At 42.5% G+C, this 12323-nt stretch overlaps 1 protein-coding gene across 1 annotated transcript in view; it reads right to left on the bottom strand.

Annotated features, from left to right (window-relative positions):
- The window catches only part of LOC124023149 (sex comb on midleg-like protein 2), a gene marked incomplete at its 5' end in the record, with an annotated part of 46252 nt that overhangs the window by 10271 nt on the left and 23658 nt on the right, over positions 1–12323 (bottom strand). The window contains 7 exons of the mRNA XM_046337680.1: positions 636–791; positions 1230–1345; positions 1472–1527; positions 1695–1750; positions 4135–4338; positions 6518–6635; positions 7118–7401. Of these exons, the coding sequence (XP_046193636.1) occupies positions 636–791; positions 1230–1345; positions 1472–1527; positions 1695–1750; positions 4135–4338; positions 6518–6635; positions 7118–7401 (990 nt within the window). The remainder of the gene's footprint in view (positions 1–635; positions 792–1229; positions 1346–1471; positions 1528–1694; positions 1751–4134; positions 4339–6517; positions 6636–7117; positions 7402–12323) is intronic.

Here is a 12323-nt window from a genome sequence, read left to right as displayed (position 1 = left end):
TTCTAGTTAATCACAGTGCCCAGTCCAGCACTGGGCTGCATCTTAATAGTGTAGAGAGGCTTCCTCTCCTTCTAGTTAATCACAGTGCCCAGTCCAGCACTGGGCTGCATCTTAATAGTGTAGAGAGGCTTCCTCTCCTTCTAGTTAATCACAGTGCCCAGTCCAGCACTGGGCTGCATCTTAATAGTGTAGAGAGGCTTCCTCTCCTTCTAGTTAATCACAGTGCCCAGTCCAGCACTGGGCTGCATCTTAATAGTGTAGAGGGCTTCCTCTCCTTCTAGTTAATCACAGTGCCCAGTCCAGCACTGGGCTGCATCTTAATAGTGTAGAGAGGCTTCCTCTCCTTCTAGTTAATCACAGTGCCCAGTCCAGCACTGGGCTGCATCTTAATAGTGTATAGAGGCTTCCTCTCCTCATTTCATCTGCACTGACATTAAATAACTGGACAGGTGAAAGTCAGTTCCTGGGTAGCTATCCTCCATTTAGTTTTTCCTTATCCTGTATTTTGTGTTTATATATCAGTACTGAAGGAGACGAGACGACAAAGGAAGGACAGGAGGACATTTCAAACTATTGCGATGTATCCCCAGTGAGTGCACCAGGGGTAGCTCTGAGGCTGAGGGGTGTTCGTGTACCTTCCGAGGGGTGTGCCTCTGTGCTGTGCAGCCGTTTGGAGGAGGACAGGGGAGAAGGGTAAAGGTTACAGTCCCTGTCTCTGTCCATCTGGAAACGCCTGCTCCTCCCTACGGAGCCTCTGGCTATGGACAAGGCCTCTGACATCTCTTCTTTTACTGAAGACAACAGAGGAGGGACAAGAGACGGCATCAGCTACTGCCAACTGAGGACCACTGAGATCTCTGTAAACCTGTGTTTTATAGAGGGGTCTGATGTTTCATGTGGGTCAGTGACCTGTTGAAGGAAATGCTATGACATTATAGATGACCAATGGAATATTAGAGAAAAAGCCACAGTTTCTAATGTGACTGTTAATGGTGTAGGTTGATGGGAAATACATGCTGGCTTGTGGCTTTGTGACAAAGATAAGGAAAAGCTCACACACACACACACACACACACACACACACACACACACACACACACACACACACACACACACACACACACACACACACACACACACACACACACACACACACACACACACACACACACACACACACACACACACACACACACACACACACACACACCATGGTTTGCAGGCATTACCTGACGTGCTCCTGTCGTAGGCTGTGTGTCCAGTAGAGGCCATGAATGCAGGGCTGAAGGGTTGGGAGGAGAACAGGTTGTCACTCTGCAGCTGGTGACACAGAGTCTCCATGAACCTGCAGCACAAAGGAGGCAGAGGAGAAGGCCTGGGACAGCTTGACATAGTGGATCCCCCATCAGACCGCACTGCAGGGTGGGGGACAGAACAGATAGACACAGTCATATGATATCTAGCTGATTACAGAGGCACTGAAGGCCTGGGACAGCTTGACATAGTGGATCCCCCCATCAGACCGCACTGCAGGGTGGGGGACAGAACAGATAGACACAGTCATATGATATCTAGCTGATTACAGAGGCACTGAAGGCCTGGGACAGCTTGACATAGTGGATCCCCCATCAGACCGCACTGCAGGGTGGGGGACAGAACAGATAGACACAGTCATATGATATCTAGCTGATTACAGAGGCACTGAAGGCCTGGGACAGCTTGACATAGTGGATCCCCCCATCAGACCGCACTGCAGGGTGGGGGACAGAACAGATAGACACAGTCATATGATATCTAGCTGATTACAGAGGCACTGAAGGCCTGGGACAGCAAGAGGGCCTACAAACCTGACTTAGTTACATCAGCTCTGTCAGGAGGAATGGGCCAAAATTCACCCAACTTATTGTGGGAAGCTTATGGAAGGCTACCCGAAATGTTTGACTCATTACATTACATTACATTTAAGTCATTTAGCAGACGCTCTTTTCCAGAGCGACTGACTCAAGTTAAACAATTAAAAGGCAATGCTAGAAAATACTAATAGAGTGTTTGTAAACTTCTGACCCACTGGGAATGTGATGAAAGAAATAAAAGCTGAAATAAATAATTCTCTCTACTATTATTCTGACATTTCACATTCTTAAAATAAAGTGCTGACCCTAACTGACCTAAAAACAGGGAATTGTTACTAGGATTAAATGTCAGGAATTGTGAAAAACTAAGTGTTAAATGTGTTTGGCTAAGGTGTATGTAAACTTCCGACTTCAACTGTATGTATCTGGGCTGAGAGAGGCAGGCAGAGGCACTCAGCAGATGGAGAAATGACTGGCTGTACCAGACATACATCACATAGCTCTTTACCTAGCTGTTGAAACACTATCTGTTAGGGACCGGACCATACCATATTATCACCATACTTATGCATGGAGATTCTCACAATTCTATATGTATTGCGATTCGATACTGTGATTTTATTGTGATTCCATGTTCCAAACATATTGCTCACCATTTTTCTGCTGTAGAGGAACAAGAGAGAACCATGAGTAACAGACATGATTATTTGGTTTCTATGGCGCAATAACAGGCATGATTATTTGGTTTCTATGGCGCAATAACATACATTATTATTTGGTTTCTATGGCGCAATAACAGACATGATTATTTGGTTTCTATGGCGCAATAACAGGCATGATTATTTGGTTTCTATGGCGCAGTAACATACATTATTATTTGGTTTCTATGGCGCAATAACAGACATGATTATTTGGTTTCTATGGCACAGTAAAGACATTATTATTTGGTTTCTATGGCACAGTAAAGACATTATTATTTGGTTTCTATGGCGCAATAACAGACATTATTATTTGGTTTCTATGGCGCAATAACAGACATGATTATTTGGTTTCTATGGCACAGTAAAGACATGATTATTTGGTTTCTATGGCACAGTAAAGACATTATTATTTGGTTTCTATGGCACAGTAAAGACATTATTATTTGGTTTCTATGGCGCAATAACAGACATTATTATTTGGTTTCTATGGCACAGTAAAGACATTATTATTTGGTTTCTATGGTGACATTATTATTTGTAAAAGACATTATTATTTGGTTTCTATGGTGCAGTAAAGACATTATTATTTGGTTTCTATGGTGCAGTAAAGACATTATTATTTGGTTTCTATGGCGCAATAACAGACATTATTATTTGGTTTCTATGGCGCAGTAACAGATGGCCCAGCATCAGATGACCCCCCCACACACACACACACAGACTGGGACCCCCCCGGGGAGCCCCTCCCAAACCAGGTTACGGACGCATGTCACTTCTCATTACCCCCAGACACATGACATCAGCTGCTGCACACACACTTTATCCCACCAGGCATTATCCAGTGCACCATGTGGGCTCTGCAGCCTAAACCAATTCCTACTGCCTGATTGAATCCCCAGCCTACCCCCATATTCCCATTTGGAATTTGCCATTATTTTAATGAGGACTGAGGAACTATTTGAATATGTAGAGTCTGTGTAGAGTAGACGGTCTAGGATCCGGGGTATTCTTCTGGCTTCTTCCTCATGTCATGACATCACTGTGGAGTAACAACCCTAGTGTTTCTGTCCATTGAGGGTTGGACCATCTGGGTTCGGACCGGAGTCTCCGACACATCACAGGACTGTGTTAGCGAGCTGAACTAAAGCCTACAGGTATTAGCTTGAGGAAGCTAACAAGTCTTCAGCTCACAGGCAAGCTTAGTTACTCATCACGTCAGCACAGCAGTTCACCGACCCTCCTTCATTACACAACCATAGAACACCTCATGATGTCATGAGAACAATACAATACTACACTAGCTATAACCACAGACCACATCAGGACAGGCCCCAGCTAAAATGGCTGACCAACTGTTCCATTCGGATGTATAGGGACTACATGACATCAGCCTATCTAGGGTTATATATCTATGGGCTAACATACCTCTGATGATCTCTCCTCCTATCTAGGGTTCTATATCTATGGGCTAACATACCTCTGATGATCTCTCCTCCTGTCTAGGGTTCTATATCTATGGCTAACATACCTCTGATGATCTCTCCTCCTGTCTAGGGTTCTATATCTATGGGCTAACATACCTCTGATGATCTCTCCTCCGTCGGACTGGGACTGTAGGAAGCTGAAGAGGAAGGTTGGTTGGTAGGCACAGTCCACACATGCCTGAACAGCCTGCTGTAGGACAGTGTTGACCGGACCCGGTCCAAAGTGGTCCGGCAACTGCTGCAACTGCTTCCTGTCCAGGTGTGGACCGCAGGCTCCGTGCTTGTTCACGTACACACACACTGGGGGAGAGAGAGAGAGAGAGAGACGAAGGTCAGGGGTCAGAAAGCACTAGAACATGTCTAAAGCTTCATTCTAGATGGACCAGTTAAATCACTCAGAACAATGACCAGCTGGACTGCTCTAGATGGACCTGTTAAATCACTCAGAACAATGACCAGCTGGACTGCTCTAGATGGACCTGTTAAATCACTCAGAACAATGGACCAGCTGGACTGCTCTAGATGGACCTGTTAAATCACTCAGAACAATGACCAGCTGGACTGCTCTAGATGCACCAGTTAAATCACTCAGAACAATGACCAGCTGGACTGCTCTAGATGGACCTGTTAAATCACTCAGAACAATGACCAGCTGGACTGCTCTAGATGCACCAGTTAAATCACTCAGAACAATGACCAGCTGGACTGCTCTAGATGCACCAGTTAAATCACTCAGAACAATGACCAGCTGGACTGCTCTAGATGGACCAGTTAAATTAGACCAGTTAAATAGACCAGTTAAATCACTCAGAACAATGACCAGCTGGACTGCTCTAGATGGACCAGTTAAATCACTCAGAACAATGACCAGCTGGACTGCTCTAGATGGACCAGTTAAATCACTCAGAACAAGAGACCAGCTGGACTGCTCTAGATAGACCAGTTAAATCACTCAGAACAATGACCAGCTGGACTGCTGTAGATGGACCAGTTAAATCACTCAGAACAATGACCAGCTGGACTGCTCTAGATGGACCAGTTAAATAACTCAGAACAAGAGACCAGCTGGACTGCTCTAGATGGACCAGTTAAATCACTCAGAACAAGAGACCAGCTGGACTGCTCTAGATGGACCAGTTAAATCACTCAGAACAAGAGACCAGCTGGACTGCTCTAGATGGACCAGTTAAATCACTCAGAACAAGAGACCAGCTGGACTGCTCTAGATGGACCAGTTAAATCACTCAGAACAATGGCCAGCTGGACTGCTCTAGATAGACCAGTTAAATAGACCAGTTAAATCACTCAGAACAATGACCAGCTGGACTGCTCTAGATGGACCAGTTAAATCACTCAGAACAATGACCAGCTGGACTGCTCTAGATAGACCAGTTAAATATACCTGTTAAATCACTCAGAACAATGACCAACTGGACTGCTCTAGATAGACCAGTTAAATCACTCAGAACAATGACCAGCTGGACTGCTCTAGATAGACCAGTTAAATATACCTGTTAAATCACTCAGAACAATGACCAACTGGTCTGCTCTAGATAGACCAGTTAAATCACTCAGAACAATGACCAGCTGGACTGCTCTAGATAGACCAGTTAAATAGACCAGTTAAATCACTCAGAACAATGACCAGCTGGACTGCTCTAGATAGACCAGTTAAATATACCTGTTAAATCACTCAGAACAATGACCAGCTGGACTGCTCTAGATGGACCAGTTAAATCACTCAGAACAATGACCAGCTGGACTGCTCTAGATGGACCAGTTAAATCACTCAGAACAATGACCAGCTGGACTGCTCTAGATGGACCAGTTAAATCACTCAGAACAGGGGACCAGTTGAACTGCTCTAGCGTGTGAATATATACTGAGTGTACCAAACATTGGGAACACCTTCCTAACATGGAGTTGCACCCCATTTTCCCCTCAGAACAGCCTCAATTCGTCCGGGCATGGACTCTATAAATTGTAGAAAGTGTTCCACAGAGATGCTGGACTATATTGACTCCAATACTTCACACAGTTGTGTCAAGTTGGCTGGATGTCCTTTGAGTGGTGGACCATTCTTGATACACACAGGAAACTGTTGAGTGTGAAAAACCCAGCAGCGTTGCAGTTCTTGACCCAAACCGGTGTGCCTGGCACCAACTACCATACCCCATTCAAAGGCACTTAAATCCTCTGTCTTGCCCAATCACCCTATGAATGACACACATACACAACCATATCTCAATTGTCTCAAGACTTAAAAATCCTTGTTAAACCCTGTCTCCTCCCCTTCATCTACACTGATTGAAGTGGATTTAACAAGTTACATCAATAAGGGATCATAGCTTCAACCTAGATTCACCTGATCAGTCTATGTCGAGGAAAGATCAGGTGTTCCTAACGTGTATATCTGTTTATACAGCGATCTGTTAAACTGCATCAATGTTATAATTTATCTGACAGGACTGAGTCTTACCTGTGGAGACAACTCCAGGGCTGTTGTCCTTCAGTCCATGAACGTTGATCAGTCTGGTCTCAGAGGCTGTAGTATATACAGAGCCTGTCCCCGAGGAGGGCAACACACGTGGCTTCCTCTGAACAAACACAACCTTTTTGATTTAACCAGGCAAGTCAGTTAAGAGCAAATTCTTATTTTCAATGACGGCCTAGGAACAGTGAGTTAACTGCCTTGTTCAGGGGCAGAACGACAGATTTGTACCTTGTCAGCTCGGGCGGTTTGAACTTGCAACCTTCCGGTTACTAGTCCAACACTCTAACCACTAGGCTACCCTGCCATTCACGGACAACTCTTCGATCCCTATCATATACCGACACCACACAGCACCCCTACTGTAGTAATACCACTGTGATGTCGTCATACAACATTGTGTAAAGTGATTGGACTGGAGGTCAAATTCCTCCGGGAGTGTTAACTGGAGCCAATCACTACAACCAGTCACACATTTCATTAAAGAGACAGACAACAAAACTGCTGTTCCAATAAGCATACTTTTTCAGTCCAGTACTAAACTCAATCTGGATCCAGGAAACTGGTTCGTTGACCATAGGCCCTTACCTTGCTCCCAGGCTTGGGCCCCCTCTTCTTATGGGGTCTGGGTGCTAGCTGGGAGCCGGAGACCTGTGGCGTACCATTCAGAGCAGCCTCCGCTGCTGCCTCCGCCGCTGCCTTGAGCAGGGCGATGGTCTGCAGTTTGGGGCGCCGGCCCCGGACCCCCTTCCGCACGGGCAGAGGGGGCAGCGGATGGGGCAGGCGATAGGAGGAGGGGGACTGCATGGAGCGTCTGGAGGGGGCGGGGGGAGAGGAGGAGGCTGGGAGGAAGAGGGCCTTGGGGAGGGTGACTGAAACGAGAGGAAAGGCAAAAGGTGGAATTAGAAAATCATGATGGGATGTTATTTGCCACTGCAACATCACCAGGAATCCAGTCAACTGAAAACATAGCGTTCAGTCGTCCACAACAACTGAAAACATAACGTTCAGTCATCCACAACAACTGAAAACACAGCATTCAGTCGTCCACAACAACTGAAAACACAGCGTTCAGTCGTCCACAACAACTGAAAACATAGCGTTCAGTCGTCCACAACAACTGAAAACACAGCATTCAGTCGTCCACAACAACTGAAAACACAGCATTCAGTCGTCCACAACAACTGAAAACACAGCATTCAGTCATACACAACAACTGAAAACACAGCATTCAGTCGTCCACAACAACTGAAAACACAGCATTCAGTCATCCACAACAACTGAAAACATGGAGTTCAGTCATCCACAACAACTGAAAACAGCTTATAATGACCATAGCTGTTTGTTTCTTACCCAAGGTTCATTTAATAATGTTGCTTTTAAATACAGCTATTGTTGAATCAATCCATGGTATTAAGGATTATGAAAAGGGGAGCTACGGTTCTGGGAGGAAAAACAGGAGGACTTCCTGGACAAACACACACACACAAATCAATCACTGTCTGTTCCGATACCCGTTAAGAATTCCACTGAGGTGAAGCGAGTCTACACTCTGCAGCACCAGTAGATCAAACACCGTCTGACACACATGAATAACAACTTTGATCTTCCCGCTTTGATTCAAAAGCCACAGCTCAAAGTCAGACTTCATACATAACACTACTTCCAATCCAATTCCACACACAAACAATCTACCTCCCCCAGCTCCAGCCAGGCAGCCAAAGGTTCTTTAAAATATCCAAAGCGTCACATTTCCACTCCTCGCGTTGGTTGGCTACATTTCAAGTGTTCGCTGTTCGCCCATTTTCCCCTCAAAACATTGAGTCAGTGAAAGGAATGGTTGGAATCTTTAAGAGGAGGCAAAGGAAGCAGTAGAGACAGGAATCTTTAAGATGAGGAAAAGGAAGCAGTAGAGGCAGGAATCTTTAAGAGGAGGAAAGGAAGCAGTAGAGGCAGGAATCTCTAAGAGGAGGAAAGGGAAGCAGTAGAGGCAGGGATCTTTAAGAGGAGGAAAGGGAAGCAGTAGAGGCAGGGATCTTTAAGAGGAGGAAAGGGAAGCAGTAGAGGCAGGGATCTTTAAGAGGAGGAAAGGGAAGCAGTAGAGGCAGGCATCTTTAAGAGGAGGAAAAGGAAGCAGTAGAGGCAGGCATCTTTAAGAGGAGGAAAAGGAAGCAGTAGAGGCAGGGATCTTTAAGAGGAGGAAAAGGAAGCAGTAGAGGCAGGAATCTTTAAGAGGAGGAAAAGGAAGCAGTTGAGGCAGGAATCTTTAAGAGGAGGAAAGGGAAGCAGTAGAGGCAGGGATCTTTAAGAGGAAAAGGTGAGACATACCAGAGTATTCCATCACATTGGGGACAAGGGATATGTTTCCAGTGTGTTGTGTTCTCTGGGTCTAACAAGTCTTTTGTCTGGGGCCCTCCCCCTTTTCATTATAGAGGTCAGGGGTCAGGCTCCCCTGAGACCAGCCAGGTAATCCCCTTCTGCAGACAGCCTGCCTTCATCTCACCTAGATCACAACACTAGGCTACTGTTACATGTTCGATTACTAAACTCAAACCTACCATTACTACTATGAGGTTTAGGTTTGTTATAACACTGCGATGCCAATCAATAGTTTAAAAGAAATTTGAACAAAATGAAAACCTAGTCTAATATACAGACAATGGGTTTTCTAGAGGTAAGGTTTGCTAAGGGTTGAAATCTTTGTATTTCAACAGCTTGGTATACAGGGCACTTATTATATAGACAGGACTAAACACATCCCTAAACCAGCTATAATGACAAACACTTATTATATAGACAGGACTAAACACATCCCTAAACCAGCTATAATGACAAACAATTATTATATAGACAGGACTAAACACATCCCTAAACCAGCTATAATGACAAACAATTATTATATAGACAGGGCATTGTAGCTGAACACATCCCTAAACCAGCTATTATGACAAACACTTATTATATAGACAGGACTAAACACATCCCTAAACCAGCTATAATGACAAACACTCATTATATAGACAGGACTAAACACATCCCTAAACCAGCTATAATGATAAACACTTATTATATAGACAGGACTAAACACATCTCTAAACCAGCTATTATGACAAACACTTATTATATAGACAGGACTAAACACATCCCTAAACCAGCTATAATGACAAACACTTATTATATAGACAGGACTAAACACATCCCTAAACCAGCTATAATGACAAACACTTATTATATAGACAGGGCATTGTAGCTGAACACATCCCTAAACCAGCTATAATGACAAACACTTATTATATAGACAGGGCATTGTAGCTGAACACATCCCTAAACCAGCTATAATGACAAACACTTATTATATAGACAGGACTAAACACATCTCTAAACCAGCTATTATGACAAACACTTATTATATAGACAGGACTAAACACATCCCTAAACCAGCTATGATGACAAACACTTATTATATAGACAGGGCATTGTAGCTGAAAACATCTCTAAACCAGCTATAATGACAAACACTTATTATATAGACAGGACTAAACACATCCCTAAACCAGCTAGAATGACAAACACTTATTATATAGACAGGGCATTGTAGCTGAACACATCCCTAAACCAGCTATAATGACAAACACTTATTATATAGACAGGGCATTGTAGCTGAACACATCCCTAAACCAGCTATAATGACAAACACTTATTATATAGACAGGGCTAAACACATCCCTAAACCAGCTATAATGACAAACAATTATTATATAGACAGGGCATTGTAGCTGAACACATCCCTAAACCAGCTATAATGACAAACACTTATTATATAGACAGGACTAAACACATCCCTAAACCAGCTATAATGATAAACACTTATTATATAGACAGGACTAAACACATCCCTAAACCAGCTATAATGACAAACACTTATTATATAGACAGGACTAAACACATCTCTAAACCAGCTATAATGACAAACACTTATTATATAGACAGGACTAAACACATCCCTAAACCAGCTATAATGACAAACACTTATTATATAGACAGGGCATTGTAGCTGAACACATCCCTAAACCAGCTATAATGACAAACACTTATTATATAGACAGGGCATTGTAGCTGAACACATCCCTAAACCAGCTATAATGACAAACACTTATTATATAGACAGGACTAAACACATCTCTAAACCAGCTATTATGACAAACACTTATTATATAGACAGGACTAAACACATCCCTAAACCAGCTATAATGACAAACACTTATTATATAGACAGGGCATTGTAGCTGAAAACATCCCTAAACCAGCTATAATGATAAACACTTATTATATAGACAGGACTAAACACATCTCTAAACCAGCTATAATGACAAACACTTATTATATAGACAGGACTAAACACATCCCTAAACCAGCTATGATGACAAACACTTATTATATAGACAGGGCATTGTAGCTGAAAACATCTCTAAACCAGCTATAATGACAAACACTTATTATATAGACAGGACTAAACACATCCCTAAACCAGCTAGAATGACAAACACTTATTATATAGACAGGGCATTGTAGCTGAACACATCCCTAAACCAGCTATAATGACAAACACTTATTATATAGACAGGGCATTGTAGCTGAACACATCCCTAAACCAGCTATAATGACAAACACTTATTATATAGACAGGGCTAAACACATCCCTAAACCAGCTATAATGACAAACAATTATTATATAGACAGGGCATTGTAGCTGAACACATCCCTAAACCAGCTATAATGACAAACACTTATTATATAGACAGGACTAAACACATCCCTAAACCAGCTATAATGATAAACACTTATTATATAGACAGGACTAAACACATCCCTAAACCAGCTATAATGACAAACACTTATTATATAGACAGGACTAAACACATCTCTAAACCAGCTATAATGACAAACACTTATTATATAGACAGGACTAAACACATCCCTAAACCAGCTATGATGACAAACACTTATTATATAGACAGGGCATTGTAGCTGAAAACATCCCTAAACCAGCTATAATGACAAACACTTATTATATAGACAGGATTGTAGCTAAACACATCCCTAAACCAGCTGGAATGACAAACACTTATTATATAGACAGGACATCCCTAAACCAGCTATAACAAACACTTATTATATAGACAGGGCCACATAAACCAGCTATAATGATAAACATTACTTATTATATAGACAGGACTAAACACATCCCTAAACCAGCTATAATGACAAACACTTATTATATAGACAGGGCTAAACACATCCCTAAACCAGCTATAATGACAAACAATTACTATATAGACAGGACTAAACACATCCCTAAACCAGCTATAATGACAAACACTTATTATATAGACAGGACTAAACACATCCCTAAACCAGCTATAATGACAAACACTTATTATATAGACAGGACTAAACACATCCCTAAACCAGCTATAATGACAAACACTTATTATATAGACAGGACTAAACACATCCCTAAACCAGCTATAATGACAAACACTTATTATATAGACAGGACTAAACACATCCCTAAACCAGCTATAATGACAAACACTTATTATATAGACAGGACTAAACACATCCCTAAACCAGCTATAATGACAAACACTAGCAGGATAACCTTATTTTCTATTAGGTATTGAGATATATATAGATTATTTGTTTCACTCTTTATGGAATGCGCAATGCAGAGAACACTGGAAGAATAATTATAATTTAATTATCATAGTGAATTATTGTAATGTTTGTTTGT

Source organism: Oncorhynchus gorbuscha, unplaced genomic scaffold (genome assembly GCF_021184085.1).
Source record: "Oncorhynchus gorbuscha isolate QuinsamMale2020 ecotype Even-year unplaced genomic scaffold, OgorEven_v1.0 Un_scaffold_1510, whole genome shotgun sequence".
Taxonomy (NCBI): domain Eukaryota; kingdom Metazoa; phylum Chordata; class Actinopteri; order Salmoniformes; family Salmonidae; genus Oncorhynchus; species Oncorhynchus gorbuscha.
Note: the sequence above shows the minus strand (reverse complement) of the source record. Positions and strands in the feature narration are given on the sequence as shown.